This window comes from Labeo rohita, chromosome 6, assembly GCF_022985175.1.
Source record: "Labeo rohita strain BAU-BD-2019 chromosome 6, IGBB_LRoh.1.0, whole genome shotgun sequence".
Taxonomy (NCBI): domain Eukaryota; kingdom Metazoa; phylum Chordata; class Actinopteri; order Cypriniformes; family Cyprinidae; genus Labeo; species Labeo rohita.
Window position 1 is genome coordinate 34,644,673 of NC_066874.1, and position 18,006 is coordinate 34,662,678.

General features: G+C 30.6%; 1 protein-coding gene across 1 annotated transcript in view; it reads right to left on the reverse strand.

Annotated features, from left to right (window-relative positions):
* Positions 1-1,342: 1,342 nt before the first annotated feature.
* The window catches only part of kif5ab (kinesin family member 5A, b), a 35,874-nt gene continuing 19,210 nt past the window's right edge, over positions 1,343-18,006 (reverse strand). Inside the window, exons 10-29 of the mRNA XM_051112703.1 lie at positions 17,853-18,001; positions 17,621-17,769; positions 17,371-17,543; positions 17,189-17,257; positions 15,157-15,363; positions 12,307-12,453; positions 12,002-12,190; positions 11,793-11,910; positions 10,009-10,058; positions 9,752-9,867; positions 9,571-9,672; positions 9,438-9,498; positions 9,276-9,347; positions 7,598-7,702; positions 7,187-7,403; positions 5,663-5,819; positions 5,522-5,580; positions 5,225-5,252; positions 5,051-5,148; positions 1,343-4,035 (exon numbers count right to left, since the gene is read on the reverse strand). Of these exons, the coding sequence (XP_050968660.1) occupies positions 5,061-5,148; positions 5,225-5,252; positions 5,522-5,580; positions 5,663-5,819; positions 7,187-7,403; positions 7,598-7,702; positions 9,276-9,347; positions 9,438-9,498; positions 9,571-9,672; positions 9,752-9,867; positions 10,009-10,058; positions 11,793-11,910; positions 12,002-12,190; positions 12,307-12,453; positions 15,157-15,363; positions 17,189-17,257; positions 17,371-17,543; positions 17,621-17,769; positions 17,853-18,001 (2,256 nt within the window). The 3' untranslated portion in view covers positions 1,343-4,035; positions 5,051-5,060. The remainder of the gene's footprint in view (positions 4,036-5,050; positions 5,149-5,224; positions 5,253-5,521; positions 5,581-5,662; positions 5,820-7,186; positions 7,404-7,597; positions 7,703-9,275; positions 9,348-9,437; positions 9,499-9,570; positions 9,673-9,751; positions 9,868-10,008; positions 10,059-11,792; positions 11,911-12,001; positions 12,191-12,306; positions 12,454-15,156; positions 15,364-17,188; positions 17,258-17,370; positions 17,544-17,620; positions 17,770-17,852; positions 18,002-18,006) is intronic.

Genomic DNA, 18,006 nt, shown 5'->3' on the forward strand with positions numbered 1-18,006 from the left:
CACACGTTTTATATGCATGCGTGTGTGTGTGTGTGTGTGTGTGTGTGTGATTCTCTCGAATTACTCTAATTTTTCTGATCTTTCATCTGTTTGTAGACTGGACGCCCTTGTTGACCTGTTTAGACATTGACCTGTCCTTAAATTACATTTATCTCTCGGTTAGAGAGATTATACAGATTATGTAATTCTTTTTTTTTCAGATATGAACACTTGATCCAATAAATGATGTTCACACATTTTTTTTTCTTACATATTTTTTGAGAACTGTCGACTTCTGTTCATTGTTTGAGTATTATATCTACTTTTATTCATCCATAACTGTATTCTATAACTTGGTTTCTCTTTTTTTTTTTTTTTTTAATGGCAAATAGCTGATATTCTAATTAAAATCATCATAAAATATCAGTTCTTTAAATAACTAAAACAATTATATATGTATAAATATAAATAATATATAAAATGTTTTTTCATTAGTCAGCTGATTTGCATGCATGCTGATTTTCATCAGTGCATTGTACCATTGTATTGTTAAATTAAATTATTAATTGTGATATTTTAATATAATTTAATTTAAATATTTTATGCCAATTTCTGCAACAGATAATAAGAACCGATTGATTTAGAGTTTATATTTTAAGATGATTTAAATTTTTTTTTTTTTTTTATTGGAATATCAGCTAATTTGCAAGGACATATTAATCAATGCATTATACAAATGCATTATTAAATTTTTTATTTAATAATTGAATACATTAATATATCTCTTTGTATTCATCTATATATATCACATTTAAAATAATATATATAAATGCATTATATTAAGATTATTATTATGGCCCTATTAATCAATGCATTATATTAAACTTTTTTTAATTTAATATTTTTATTTCATAATTTAATATCTTCTTACATCTACTTGTATTCATCTAAATATATCAAATATTTAAAAAATTATAAATGCATTATATTTAAATTATTATTATGGACCTATTAATTCAATTAAAATGTAGATGTAATTTAATTTAGTATTATGTGTACTTTTATTCACCTATATCGAAATGTTTTTAATGGCAAGTTCTGCGACAAATAATAAGAACAGTTGATTATAATAAGAATTGATATTTTAAGATCATTTTAATATTTGCTTTCATTAGAATATCAGATCATTTCCATGGACCGATTAATCAATGTTTTATAAAAATGCATTATTAAATTATTATTATTTTTTAGTTGATATTTTGGTTAATAATTTAATATATTATCTACTTGTGTTCATTTATATATAACACATTTTTTTATTATGTCTCCTTTTATTCACCTATATTTAAAAAACACACAGGTGTGCATGGACTGGATTCTCTTTATTGAAACGTTTTAATGGCAAGTTCTGTGACAGGCCTGTTTGTCCATCATGCACTACAAAAACCAACCACAAAAAACAAACTACAACACACATCCTTGAGTCCGTCATCATGTGCACTGACATACAGATCCTCACCAGCATTATTCACATTTAGATGTGGCTCGAGACGCAGAATCTCTTTTAAAACTAGGCGAATAACAGCATGAGATCTTACATAACTGTATTTCCCAGCAGAAGCTGAAGGCCGATGGTACGAGATGCAGAAAACGGCCACGTGAGAATCCATTAAAGCGCTGCGTGTAGTCTTCACAGAGTCATCTACTTTATCGGATGTGAAAAGTAAAGCAAAAACTGCAACACTTTACTTAAAGCCTATATATACTTTTTACCTAGTTATTAAAATATAATAAAATGTATATATAGGCTAAAATGTTTTTATTTATTTATTTAAGGTGCAGAATGGCTAAAATCACTTTCACAGAAACTTTAAATTGTTACCTATTTTCTTTCTTTCTTTCTCATAGACTGACTCCGTCTCATCCTGACTGGCAGATCAAGATATGCAGACAGGTCAAAGGTCAATCTCAAAGCAGCCAGACCCTAGGTCATGTGATCAGAGGTCACAATGACCGATGTGAGTGTCTGATCACACGTCATCTGAGTTTATAAACTGTAAACTGTATGAAATCCTGACTGTAGGAACAATCCAATCTACTTAGGTTTGATTAGAAATGTTAATATAATTCATCTTTTGTCATCTTAATGTCAAACGTCTCTAGAGTTTGTTGTTATTTGGTAAAATAATAATTGTTTTCTTTATACAACGATACTAATAACATAAATAATGCGTACAAATCAGCGCATACCAAACACACCGGCCAACAAAAGCTAGTCTGTCATTTAAATATGAGTATAAAAATAGTTACAGCTACATAAAAATAGCTACAGAATTTCATCATAACATCACATTAATATTGACAATGACTAACACCATCATACGGACCTCTTTCTGGGTCGTTCTCAGGAAACACTGCCATTTATCGTACATATATTTATTTCAATTTTTAAATTCAATTACTGATTTAATTTAATTGTAAATGAAAGTAATTGAACTTAATAATTTAATTTAGCCACATTTATCAATGCATTGTGTAGGATTATTCTAATTCAATTTAATTATTAAATTCAATTAATGATTTAATTTAATTCTAAATTAAAGTAATTTAACTTCATTTAATTTGGCCACATTTATCAATGCATTGTGTAGGATTATTCAAATTAAATTTAATTATTAAATTCAATTACTGATGTAATTTAATTCTAAATTAAAGTCATTTAACTTAATTTAATTTGGCAGCATTTTTTAAATTATTAATAAGTTATTACATTTAATTATTGATTTAATTTAATTGTAAATTAAAGTAGTTGAACTTAATAATTTAATTTGGCCACATTTATCAATGCATAGGATTATTCAAAGTACACTGAATTATTAAATTAAATTTAAATTAATTAAAAAATATATTTTAAATTAAATATATTAAATTAAATTAAATTAAATTGAAGTAATTTCATTTTTAATTTGGGCACATTTATCAATGCATTGTATAGGATAATTCTAATTAAATTAAATGATTAAATTCAATTACTGATTTAATTTAATTCTAAATAAAAGTAATTTAACTTCATTTAATTTGGCAACATTTATCAGTGCATTGTTTAGGATTTTTCAAGTTAAATTAAATTATTAAATTCAATTATTGATTTAATTTAATTGTAAATTAAAGTAATTGAAATTAATAATTTAATTTGGCCACATTTATCAATGCATGGTATAGGATTATTAAAATTAAACTGAATTATTAAATTAAATTTAAATTAATTTAATAATTTATTTAAAATTAAATTGTAAATTAAATTAAATATATTAAATTAAATTAAATTAAATTAAATTATTAAATTCATTTTATTTGGCCACATTTATCAATGCATTGTATAGTATTATTCAAATTAAATTAAATTATTAAATTCAATTACTGATTTAATTTAATTCTAAATAAAAGTAATTTAACTTCATTTAATTTGGCAGCATTTATCAATGCATTTTATAGGATTTTTCAAGTTAAATTAAATTATTAAATTCAATTATTGATTTAATTTAATTGTAAATTAAAGTAACTGAACTTAATAATTTAATTTGGCCACATTTATCAATGCATGGTAATCATTTATTTTAAATTAAATTAAATTAATTTATTAAATTAAGTACGTACAATTAAAAAGAGTGATTATGTGATATTGGTAAGACTTGTGAATAATAGTTTAAGAGTCAGTGAAAACCCACATTTGTTGCCCTCTAATCTAAAAGTCTGAAAGTTCAGCAAAAAGCCTTGCAAAGAAAATGCAAAATGAAAACGTTATTGAAATGTTCTGACAGAAACTGTGTTGTTTTCTGAGAACGAGCCGCTCGTTAACGACTGCTCGCCCTCGCGTATAAACTCTTCTGCTCGTGGCGTCGTTCGCAGTTTCATCATCGCTGCTCATTCAGAGTCTGAAAACCCAACGATCTGAGGTTACATGACGGGTTGGAGTGAGCGGACGGGTTCATATTCATCACTGGATCTGCAGGCAACATGCAAATATACAGAGGAGGATTCAGAAGAACAGATCGCCTGCAGAGAAACAGAAAGACAAGAAAACAGACGGCAGGGTGAATATTCAACAAGTTTCTTGTCTTGTTTTCAAGTAGAAAAGACCTACTTATTCATAAATCAACTTACATTACAGTAGAAGCAAAGTCTTAAGTCTTGTTTTTCAGAAAAATGATAAATTAAGTGAATTTATGCTTAAAACAAGAATAAATATCTGTCAGCAGGATTAGAAAAATCAACACAATTCTTCATTCAATATTACACAGTTAATCTACATAAATAATGTCATTTTTTAGAAAACAAGACTTGAGAAGTCACAAAATAAGAAAAAGTATTTGACTTTTTTTCCTCACAGTTCTGCTTTCATATCTTGAAATGGTATGTTTAATTCTAATTATAAAATTGTGAGATATTTATACAAAAATATATCTCAGATCTGACTTTTGCTTACAATTACAGGTATTTCTACTGGAAAACAGTATAAATATCTATAATTAGAATTATAATGTAACATTTATTTATAATATAATAAAATATATTTTATATTTATAAAAATATAATCTGTTGAATGTACCCTAACCCATACTTAATATTTAATAAATTATTTTTAAAATTATAAAATATAATAATATTATAGTTATGTTCATAATTGTAAATTTTTCATAATATTATGTTATATATATTTTATGTATTACTTAGAATATTTTGTAATGCTTTAAGTAATTTAATAAATTATGTAACATATATAATGTATTATAATTAATAATACAATCATATTTAATAATAATAATAATTAATGCAATTTTTAAAGTTTATTTAATTTTTATTTTTAAAAAAACTTAATATTTAAAATATTATGTCTTATTTCATGGTATAGTAACGTTATTTATCATGACATAGTTGTGCCAAAATGTAATAAAACAGGACACAAATACTAAAAAAAGCAAAGCATATGTTTGCATTTGAAAATATTTCAATTAGCATTTTTAAAATGTAAATACTATGGTATATATCAAATATTGTTATTGTTGTTTACCTATGCGTGTTTAGCTGGCGGCGCGTTGCTCTTGCAGGTTGTGTTTGTGCTGGAAATCATCTGATGCTTCATCGCTGACGGACGCTGAGTGACACACACTACAGCAGAAAACATCATTACATTATCAACTTATTACAGTACGTGCTTTACAGTGACGCACACACTCATGCTCACCTGTTTTCATTCACATCTGTGGCGTTTCCTGGTAAAATAAGAATGCATATGTATTAGAATAAGTATATGCATGCATTAATGACGCTGTAATGTGAGGTTACTTGAGTTCATTTACATTTATTGCACTGTCACATTTTACATTTATCTTTTTAGAGGTAATGAGCATCGTTATGGTGTCAGTGGATGTCCCAATCAGGTCCCATGCGGCCATTTCTCAAAGATCAGACCCATTCACTGGAGAGAGCAACTGCTGAGCGATGACGTTTTACTCGGGTGATAAAAGAGAAGTGTATTTACCGTTGGTGATGTTGAGTTTGTGTGAGGCGTTCGTGTGTCTCTCGTCGTCTGGCAGCGTCCTGTGAACATGGCAAACACACACATCTGTAGTACAAATACATAGAATTGAATCAAACATGAGCCAGAAACATTGATACTCACTTGTTGGTGAAGCTGGACTCAGTTTTTGTGGTTTTGGGTTTTTCAGTGGCGCTGTTGAACATCGCATTGCTGAACGTGATTGGCTGATCCCTGCTGCGCGTGAACATGTGATTGGCGGATAAGGAGGCGGGGTAATGTCCTGGGCGAATCGGTTTGGCTGAGGACAAAAAATAGAATTATAATATTTAATAATATTATATTTATAATATAACATTTATTTATAATATTATATGTTAGTAAATATATTTAATGTGTTACTTAACATATTCAATAATGCTTTTAGTTATTTATGGAATTTTAACATTTAATAGTATGATTAGATTTACATTTATTTATTGGTCATATTATAAATATGTTGTGAAATATATTTAATGCATTTCTTATTAGTTTAATAATTTTAGAAAAATGTATAAATGATTTATAAAATGTAGCAATATTGTTTATCATATTATAAATATCTTATTAAATGTATTTAATGTATTATTTAACATATTTAAAAATAATTATATTAAAAAATAATGTATAAAATTACTAAATTATAAAATTATAAATATGTATAATGCAATATAATATTTTCTTAAAATATTATAAACATTGGTAATCTTTTTAATATATTATTTATCATCTTATTTAACAATATTATCTTTATGATATAGCATTTATTTATAATATTATATTATTAAATATAATTAATGTGTTACTTAACATATTCAGTAATGCTTTTAGTTATTTATGCAATTCTAACATTTAATAGTATGGTTCGATTTACATTACATTTATTTGTTTATTTATTATTTATGCATTTCTTGTTAGTTTAATAATTTTAGAAAAAAAAAAAAATAAAATAACAACATTTAGTAATATTATGTTTATAATATTATAAATATCTATTAAATATATTTAATGTATTACTTATCATATTTAATAATAATTGTAGAAAAAATAATGTCTACAATTACTAAATTATAAAATTCTAATTATGTATAATGCAATATAATATTTCCGTAAAGTATTATAAACATTAGTAATATTTTTAATATTTGATTTGTCATCTTATTAAATGTTAATAATTTAATACATTATTAAATTATACTTTTAATACGAATATATTTATAATATATATTCATCTGTTATTCAGTATATATAATGTATTATAATAAACAATACAAACATATTTAATAATCATTAATATATATATTTTTTGTAATTTTTTTCAATATGCATTTTTTTTATTTTTTAAATCTTAATATTTCTAGTTTTATAAATTAATCATTAATATATCATAGTAATATTTCACGGCATGCTGAAATTGAACAAAAATGGTTTGTATATTGTAATGTCATAATAGCTATTTTCAGATAACCCAGTGAATGAAATACTTTGAAAACAAATGAAAGCCACTTGATTCACGTTGAGTACTAGAGATGATGCTTGAGATTCATGCGTTTAATCATCCAGTAGAGACTAATGGCAGGCCATCAGTTGAAAAACAGCTGAGTGGAGCATCATGGGAGCTGGACTGACCGATGAGCGCAGCGTGAGGCCGTCTGAAAGCGTTTCTGGCCCTCATGACGTCTTTGATTCGCTCGACTTCCTGCTGGTAGCGCCGGCGGTCCTTCATGGCTCCTTCTTTGGCCTCTCTCAGCGCGTCCTCCAGCGCACGAACGCGCTCCGCCGTAGAACGAAGACGCTTCTCCAGTTTGGGAAGCTCACAGCGCAGATCTGCATTATCACGAACCAGCTGAGACACACAGACAGACGACGACAATCAGCATAAAATCCCGCCTTCCAGCTCAATCCGGGTAATAAGGACCGTGAATATGTCATATATGTCTTTGAATCTCTCTTACATTCTTTAGATATATAAATGAGGCTATTATAAAACAATTGTGTGTGCAGGATCTGATTTACTCCTCGTCAGAATGATTTCCTGACCTGTTTGTGAACCTTTGTAAGCTGTTCCAGGTTGTTCTCGAGAAAGGAGATCTTCTGTTTCTGTGTCGAACATCCTCCGCTGTCGTCCGGCTCCAGCTCTGAGCTCTGAGACGCGGATGAAGACGAGGAAGATGAGGAGGAGGAGGAGAAGAGGTAAGGAAAGAGAAATGCTCTTCTGATTAGTTTTTCTTCTCTTTGGTGTTTTTGATAACACTTAACAATAAGGTTTCACAGTAAGCTTACATTAGTTAAGAACAAACAATTAAAAAAAAATCTTAAGCATTTATTAATCTTGGTTCCTGTTAATTTCAGGATTTACTAAGGCATTATTAAAATCATAAATCACAAATATTTAATGGACCTGAGCTACCATGAACTAACAATAAACAATTGTATTTTTATTAACTAATGTTTACTAACAAAAAAATAAACAAATGCCTAAACAATTGCATCGTTACAGGAAATCATATTTTATTTTTTCATATTTATTTATATTTTAATACGATCACATTTATTATATTTTCTTTAGTTTTTAGAAAAGTGTAAATGCAGACAAAAAGCATTACAAAAGTATTATAATAAATAATATTGTAATGTAATATGCATATTTCGTAAATAAAAAGTAATATTTGTAGTAATTTAGTAAATATATATGCAATTATTCCATTTTTGTAGTATTTTTTTGTTATATTTATTAAAGTATGTTATTAAATATAATTACTGTATAACTTATATTTGATAATATTTTTATAAATGTAATAAATTCTTAATAAAATGATAATATTATATAATAATTATATTTATAGTACAACATAATATATACTATCAATATTTTAAGTTGTTAAATATATTTCATGTATTATTAATCCTGCGTAACAATATATTTGCTAATTTAATAAATTCTTTACAAATTATCATTTTAATAATATTATAATTACATTTATAGTATATTTGTATTATAATTATAATTTATTATTATTAATAATACAATATTTAATCATATTTTAATAATTGTAGATTTTCCATGTTGTACTGCACATTGGATAAATATATTTTGTGTTTAAATATGCTTTATTAATAAATGTTAATTATGTAATTTAATGCATTAAAAGATTGTAAAGTGTTTTCTGTGCAGCAAAATCAGTCATAATTGAGTTTTTCAATTTAGTTTTTTGTAAATACAAATTATATTTTTAGTAATTTACTAAATATATATATACAATTAATATATTTTATAGTATTACACTTACATTATTTATAAAATCGTTACTAAATATAATTGATGTATTACTTATTTGATAATATTTTTATAAATGTACTAAATTATTAATAAAATTATAACATTATATAATTATATTTATAGTATATATATATATATATATATATATATATATATTTTTTTTTTTTTTTTTTTTTTTTTACGAATTATCATTTTAATAATATTATAATTACATTTTACATATTTTTTGTATTAGAAATATGCTTTATTATTCACATAATTGAATGCATTAAAAGATTGTAAAGTGTTAGTGTTTTCTGTGAAGCAAAATCAGTCATAATTTAGTTTTTCATGGCATTTTACACCAGGTCAGTTCCCGTATGTTTTTCCAGTCCATCATGCTCTATAAATATACAAACACAGTGTTGAACTCAGTGTTTGCAGTTCGGCCGGACGCACCCGTTTGACTCGAGCCGTGAGGTCTTGAACAAACAGCTTCCTCAGGTTGTGGAGCGTCTGGAGTTCACGAGCCTTTCAGAGACAAACAACGACTCTGAAGTGTCTGAAATCTCATTCTATCACATTCGGATCATTTGAGTGTGAAGTGCTTTAGATACTCACGACCGTCTCCTCCAGACCCTTCATGTCCTGTCTGGTCTGCTCCTGTCGTTCATGCAGATATCTGCAGAAACAGCATCAGCTGTTATCTACTGGTTTTTTCAGATCTGTTGAGGTGATGTGAGTCTGTTCTCACCTGAGCTCCTCCAGCTGACGACTTTTGTCCTGCTCTCGGTTCTTCAGGACGCTGAACTCCACGCTCATCTGCTCCAGCTGCAGATTCAGCCTCTGGTTATCACTGCACACAAACACACCGGTTACACACACACACACACACACATAGAGTGAATCAGAGAGGGTTTGTGAGTGTTTCTGACTCTTTGAGCTCGTCGATGATCTTCTGTTTGTGGTTGATGTCGTCGCGCAGACGTCCGAGCTGTTTGTGCTGCGGCTCACGGTGAGCGTCTGCTTTCTGCTCCGCAGGTCTGTGAGACTGAGACACACGCAAACACAAGTAGCGTCATTAAAAAAGCTGAATTTTTGAGTTTTTGTAGCATTTCTGTCAACAAATCAGCCCCGACAGAAAGAAATCCAATTGTGGAGGTTTATATTTTATTGGAAAAACAAAAAGTACCTTGACATTTGTGGACTCGTCAGCGTCCAGCGGATTATCCTGAGCGCTTTCTGCAAACACAGACAATCTCAACTTCTTATCGGAACATATTACTGTATTTTTAAAACATGCTTCTCAGGATCTACAGAGAGTAAAACACGTTTGATGAGTAATAATGAAGTGTTTAGAGTTGCATGATTGATGAAGCCAAGCTTATTATAGTTATTATTATTATTATTATTATTATTATAGTTCACTAAAACTAAAGCTATGACTAAAACCCTTTTTTTAATTGCTACTTGGAAAAAAAGTCAATTGAAATAAATGAAAATATAAAATAAAGTTACTTTATTTTAGCGAGTTTCCAAGTCAACATTCCTCATTTATTTTTTTAGTTTAACTTGATGCACTATAACAACTTAAACTAAAAATAGACATATTTAAGAACAACAAAAACTAATGAAAAATTTTGAAAAGCACAAACAAAATAGTAAAACTTTCACTAAAAATAATATTTCACCTCTAATTCAAAATATTCACAAAAACTATAACAGTATCTAAATGATGTGAAGCTTAAAAACTTCAGCACACTTAGTACCAATTTCTGTTTATTTTATTTTGATACAAAACAACTCATTTAAAAAATAAAAAATATATTTATAAAATCTATTAATTAAAAAAATGTATTTTTATTTTATTTTATTTTATTTTATTTTATTTTATTTTATTTTATTTTATTTTATTTTATTTTATTTTATTTTATTTTATTCAATGAATCACCACTGTTCATTGTTGGTGAAAAATAGAGAGTGTGATTAAGCAAATATAAAAATTCTAAAAGCTTATGGGAGATCCCATAGTAATTTAATTTAATTCACCTCTAATTCAAAATATTCACAAAAACTGTAACAGTATCTAAATGATGTGAAAACTTCAGCACACTTAGTACCTTTTCTGTTTATTTTATTTTGGTACAAAACAACAATTAAAAAAAAATGAAATATACATTTATAAAATAAATTATTAATTAAAAATATATTTATTTATTTATTTATTTATTTATTTATCTGAATGATGTGAAGCTTAAAACTTCAGCAAACTTTATTTAATTTTAATACAAAACAACTAATTTCAAAAATAAAATATATATTTATAAAATAAATTATTAACTAAAAAATCTTAAAATGTACCATTTTCTGTTTATTTTATTTTGATACAAAACAACTCATTTAAAAAATAAAATATATATTTATAAAATCAATTAATTAAAAGATATTTTATTTTATTTTATTTTATTGCCCTCTAAACCTCTAGATGGTATAAAAATGGTTCAGTTCAAATGCTCAGTACCATTTAATAAGCTGTGGATATAAAGTTAATGTGACCCTGGACCACAAAACCAGTCATAAGGGTCAATTTTCTGAAAATGAGATTTATACATCTGAAAGCTGAAAATCTGGAATTTGAGGGTGTGAAAAAATCTAAATATTGAGAAAATTGCTTTTAAATTTGTCCAAATAAAGTTCTTAGCAATGCATATTACTAATCAAAAATTGATTATGTTTATTAACTAATTAAATTGATATGTTTATGGTAGGAAATTTACAAAATATCTTAATGGAACATGATCTTTACTTAATATCCTAATGATTTTTGGCATTAAAAAAATCTATAATTTTGACCCATACAATGTATTGTTGGCTATTGCTAAAATAAAATACAATAAAATGCATATTTTGTGGGATATATTTAATCAATCTAAATGAGTGAGTGTGTGTGTGTGTGTGTGTGTGTGTGTTTTGTACCTGTGGTCTGTAGTTTGGCGAGTTCTTCACTCAGACAGTCGTAGTTTTCCTCCAGCTGTCGTTTCTTGAGCTCCACGTTCTGCATGTATTCGGTCAGAGAGCGGATCTTTGCTTCATGCTGGAAACACACAGACACACTTTAGCATCTGTGACTGTATGTGTGTGTTGTGTATTGTTTTGGGTGTGTGTGTGTGTGTTTGCTGTGTGACCTGTGATATGAGCAGCTGACAGGACGACAGCTCTCTGCCGGTCTCCTCCATCTTCCGGTGACAGTCGGCCTGTAAAGCCTCCAGCTGTCGGCATCGTTTCACCACCGACTTCAGCTCAGATTTGACTTTGCTCACATACACGCACACCACGGCGTGTTCCTCCTCCGGCACACCCGACAGGTCACACGGCTGACGGACACACGACAGCACATTTACCGCCACAGTCGTCTTATTCTGCATCTGTACTTCATCCAAAAGGGGTTTTATAGATCACATTTTATAGATGTCCAGAAACACTCGCTCACCAGTCTGAGGTCTCCGTTTCCCAGTATGAAGCTGAAGTCGTTGAGATCCTTCATCAGGGTGTTCAACACCTCAGTGATGCGCTTCCTCTGCTGGCCGCTCACTTCCTGCAGCCGGGAAAACTCCGCCTCCAAACACATCAGATCCGACTGTGAGAAGAGAGAATTACAGCGTGACTGAACATTATTCACTGTGTGGAAATAGACTTCAATTACTGGATCACTAAAGCTTTAATTAGCAGCTCAAGGAAGGCAGTTACTGCGAACATCACTGCTGTAGATCTCACTTCAGCTGCTCAGTAAATACTACTAACACTAACGGCAACAAGGCAGTAAGAATTAAACTCATTTCAAATGAGTCAATAAATTCTGTCATTTGTATTAGATCTGGAGAAACCACATTTTGTAGCTCTTTTTCTGTGAATAAGTAAGATTTTAAGTCTCCTCCGCTTACCGAGGCTGCATTTATTTGATCAAAAATACAGTAAATACAGTAAAAATTGTGAAATATTATTAAGTTGGCTTGAGAAAGACGTGCTATTTAAGCTTATTTTTCTTTGGAGACTAAAATTTTCAACTCTAACTCCTCCTAGAGCTACAAACTCTACAAACTCCAAACTCAGCCCAGATCTTCACACTGATCTGACCAAGTGTGCTGTGTCTTTTCTAACTGATCGGACTTACGGTTTTCCTAAAAATGACGATTAAAACTGGGAAAAATCCCACAGACTTACATTGACAATGTTCAAATGAGCCAAAACTATTCAAACTATCTATCACTAGCCAAGCCTAGCAACTAGAACATGCTAGCATCATGCTAGACACATGCTAACAACATGCTAATCATGCTAGCAACATGCTAGTAACTTGCTAATCATGCTAGAAACATGCTAGCAACAGGCTAAATAGGCTAGACACACGCTAACAACATGCTAAGCATGCTAGCAACATGCTAGAAACTTGCTAATCATGCTAGGAACATGCTAGCAACAGGTTAAATTGACCAGACACACTGACAACATGCTAATCATGCTAGCAACATGCTAGTAACATGCTAATCATGTTAGAAGCACATTAGAAATATGCAAACAATACGCTAATCATGCTGGAAACATGTTAGCAACATGCTAATCATGCTAGCAACACGCTAGTAACATGGTGATCATATTAGAAACATGCTATCAACATACTCGTAACTTGCTGATAATGCTAGAAATATGCTAACAACATGCAAATAATGTAAACATCATGCTAGAAACATTTTAATCATGTTAGAAACACATTTGAAACATGCTAACAACACACTAATCATGCTGGAAACATGCTAGCAACATGCTAACATTGCTAGAAGAACGCTAGTAATATGGTAATCATATTAGAAACATGCTAGCAACATGCAAATAATGTTAACATCATCCTAGCAACATTCTAATCATGCTAGCAACATGCTAGTAACATGCTAATCATGTTAGAAGCACATTAGAAATATGCTAACAATATGTTAATCATGCTGGAAACATGTTATCAAAATGTTAATCATGCTAGCAACACGCAAGTAACGGTAATCATATTAGAAACATGCTATCAACGTACTCGTAACTTGCGAACAATGCTAGAAACATGTTAACAACATGCAAATAATGCTAACATCATGCAAGCAACATTCTAATCATGTTAGAAACACATTTGAAACATGCTAACAACACACTAATCATGCTGGAAACATGCTAGCAACATGCTAATGCTATAAACACACTAGTAACATGGTAATCATATTAGAAACATGTTAGCAACATGCAAATAATGTTAACATCGTGTTAGCAACATTCTAATCATGCTAGCAACATGCTAGTAACATGCTATTCATGTTAAAAACACATTAGAAACATGCTAACAACAAACTAATCATGCTGGAAACATGTTAGCAACATGCTAATCATGCTAGCAACACCTAGTAACATGGCAATTATATTAGAAACATGTTAGCAACATGCTAACAACATTCTAATCATGCTAGAAACCTGCTAATCATGTTAGAAACATGTTACAAACATACTAACAACATGCTAATCATGCTAGAAATATATTAGCAACATGTTATTGATGTTAACAACATGCTAACAATATGCTAGAAACACATTAGAAACATGCTAACAACACACTAATCATGCTGGAAACATGCTAGCAACATGCTTGTAACATGCTAATCATGTTAGACACATTAGCAACATGCTAGTAACATGTCAATCATGCTAGTAACATGCTAAAAACATGCTATCTATCTATCTATCTATCTGTCTGACAGACTGTTTTGCCCTCAAAACATTCAAGATTTAAGCTTTAAAACTACTTTAAACTTCAAACTATTTCAGACTGAAAACCTTCTTAAGCCAACTTAAAGTTACTGTTTTCTAAAAACTAAAACTAAAATAACTGTTTTCTGTATTAAACTGTAATTTATTCCTGTGATGCGCAGCTGAATTTTCAGCATCATTACTCCAGTCTTCAGTGAAATCATTCTAATATGTTGATTTGCTGCTCTTTTGTAATATTATAAATGTCTTTACTGTAAGTTTTGACAATTTAATGCATCTTTGATGAATAAAAGTAGTAATTTTAATTAATTTTATTAATTTCTTTAAAAAAAGAAATACTAAATGAATGAGAAACAGGAATGAATGAATAAAAGACGAGAATATTCAGCTCTCGTTAATATGCATGAAAGCTCTGTGGAATATGTAGGTCATTATGAAGGAAAAGCTTGTGAGATCAAAGCAGCACATGTGGCTCCTCCAGCCAAACAGCATGTGCATTATTAAGATATTTTTGCTAAAGAAGGGCTAGTTTGCATACGGTTTTGTGCGACAGCTCCTCGATGAGGCGTCTGTTGTGGATTCTCGTGTCTTCGGCCTCCTGACTCTTCTGATCGTAGTTCAGAGCGAGTTCCTCCAGCGCCTGCAGAACCTCCTTTACTTCGGCCTTCGCGCTGTCGCTGTCCGCCTGTAGACGACTCAACTCGCACTGCACGCGCTCACTGTCTCCACGCGACGACGCTAGTAGCTAAACACACACACACACACACTTAGTATGCTGATTCCCAGACGTGTTCCACTTTGCTGTTTTATCTTAATTGTATTTTATTCATGTTTTAGCATACTTCTCATACTATTTTTGCAGCATGCATACTGTATGCACAGTATGTGAGTTTTCTATATGCAGTACCTTCTGCACAATATGCAATATGTAGCATGCTATTATGCCAGTAGCTAAATCTGGAATACTACACTAGTATACTACTTATGCAATTTTTGCAGTATGCATATTGTGCACAGTATGTGAATTTTCTGTATGTATGAAGTACTAAAAAAGTGTGCAATATACAGTATGCTGCTATTCTAATAACAGTGCCTGAATCCATATTACACTAGCATACTACTCATACTATTTTTGCAGTATGCATACAGCGCACAATATGTAAATTTCCATGTACATGGAATACTAAAAAAAAGTATGCAGTACATTTTGTGCAGTATGCTATGTGCAGTATGCTGGTATTCCAGTGTATACAGTGGCGGAACCTGGAACATTACACTAACATACTAGTCACACTATTTTTGCAGTATGCATACTGTGCACAATTTGTGAATTTTCTGCATGCATTTTGCAGTATGCTAGTATTTCAGTGTATACATTGCCTGGATCCATAATATTACACTAACATACTAGTCACACTATTTTTGCAGTATGCATACAGTGCACAATATATGAGTTTTCTATATAAATGTAATACTAAAAAAGTATGTAGTACATTTTGTGCAGTATGCTAGTATTCCAGTGAATGCAGTGGCTGAATCTGAAACATTACACTAGCATACTACTTTTTTGCAGTATGCATTCTGTGCACAATATGTAAATTTTATGCATGCATGGAGTACTAAAAAAGTATGCAATATGCAGTATGCTGCTATTCTAATAACAGTGGATGAATCCTCAATAGCATACTGCTTGTACTATGTTTGCAGTAAGCATACTGTGCACAAAATGTGAAATTTCTCCATGCATGGAATATTTTTTATAAAGTATGGTATACGTTCTGCACAATTTGCAGTATGCTAATATTTTAGTGTATACAGTGCCTGAATCCATAATATTACACTAGCATATTACCCATACAACTTTTGCAGTATGCATACAGCTTACAATATACGGATTTTCCATATACATGAAATACTAAAAAAAAAAGTATGCAGTACATTTTGTGCAGTATGCTAATATTTCAGTGTATACAGTGCCTGAATCCATAATATTATTCTAGCATACTACTCATACTATTTTTGCAGTATGCATACTGTGCACATGTACATTTTCCTTATACATGGAATAAAAAGTATGCAGTACTAAAAAAGTATGATAGTATTTTAGTATATACAGTGCCTGAATCTGGAACATTACACTAGCATACTACTCATACTATTTTTGCAGTGTGCATACTGTGCACAACATGTGAATTTTCTGTATGAATGGAAAACTAAAAAAGTACTGTATAGTACATTCTGCAAAGTGTGCAATATGCAGTATGCTAGTATTCCAGGGCATACAGTGGCTGAATCCAGAATAGCATGCTACCATACTACTTGTACTATTTTTGCAGTATGCATACTGTGCACAAAATGTAAATTTTCTGTACGTATGAAATACTAAAAAAATGAGCAGTACATTCTATATACATTCTCAAAGCATGCAGTATGCTAGTATTCTAGTGTATGGGTAGTATACACCAGAATACTAGCATACTGCATACTTTGAGAAAACTCATGCTACTTGTACTGTTTTTGCCATATAAAGCTGTGGTAGTATTCTATTTTGATTTCAGCAAGTCTTTTACCTCTTCTTGATCCAGCATTTGCTCCTTCAGTTTTTCCACCAGCTGACACTGTAAATTAATCTCATCGTCCTGTCAGAGAGAAAAGAATCAATCACAAAGTCAATTTTTCCATGCATGGATCACAGGCAGTGTTTACTCCCATCGTTCTGCATGTGTGCATCTGCGTGTGTGTGTGTTTGTACCTTGTCATCGAGCTGTTTGTAGAGTTTGCGTATCTCTTCCTCATATTTGAGCTTGTCTTCCTCTGGGATTGGTTCACATGCGCCACTGCTCTGATTGTCTAAAGCTGCGTCTTCACTGACATCAGATTCGACAGGAATCACAGCCATGAGTTCCAGCGGCGTGATCGATTCACCTGCAGCACAGCCACATACTCACTTAACTGAACTTCTTTTGGTGTTACAAAGACAGAAATAAAGCATATTTCCTTACCATTACGCCAGCGGTTGAGCTCCGCCTCCAGTCTCTGGATGTTCTCTTTCAGGTTCTTGTTCTTCTCCTTCTCTTTCTCATATTTCCTCTTCCACTGCTCTGCTGTCAGCTCCAGGTTCACAGACGCTGTGTTCTTGATGGTCTTTGCTCTGAAAGAGACAGAGAGTGTTTGTGATGTGTGTGTGTGTGTGTGTGTGTGTGTGTGTGTTTGGTTCAGTGTTTGTTGTGTTACCGTTGTCCAAACATCAGTGTGGATTTGGTTTCGGCGTCGTTGAAGGCTGAAGGTGAGCAGCAGATGAACATGGTGGTTCTGCAGTTTCCACCCAGAGAGTCCTGCAGGATCCGCGTCATCTTACTGTCACGGTACGGCACGTGAGTCTTCTGCT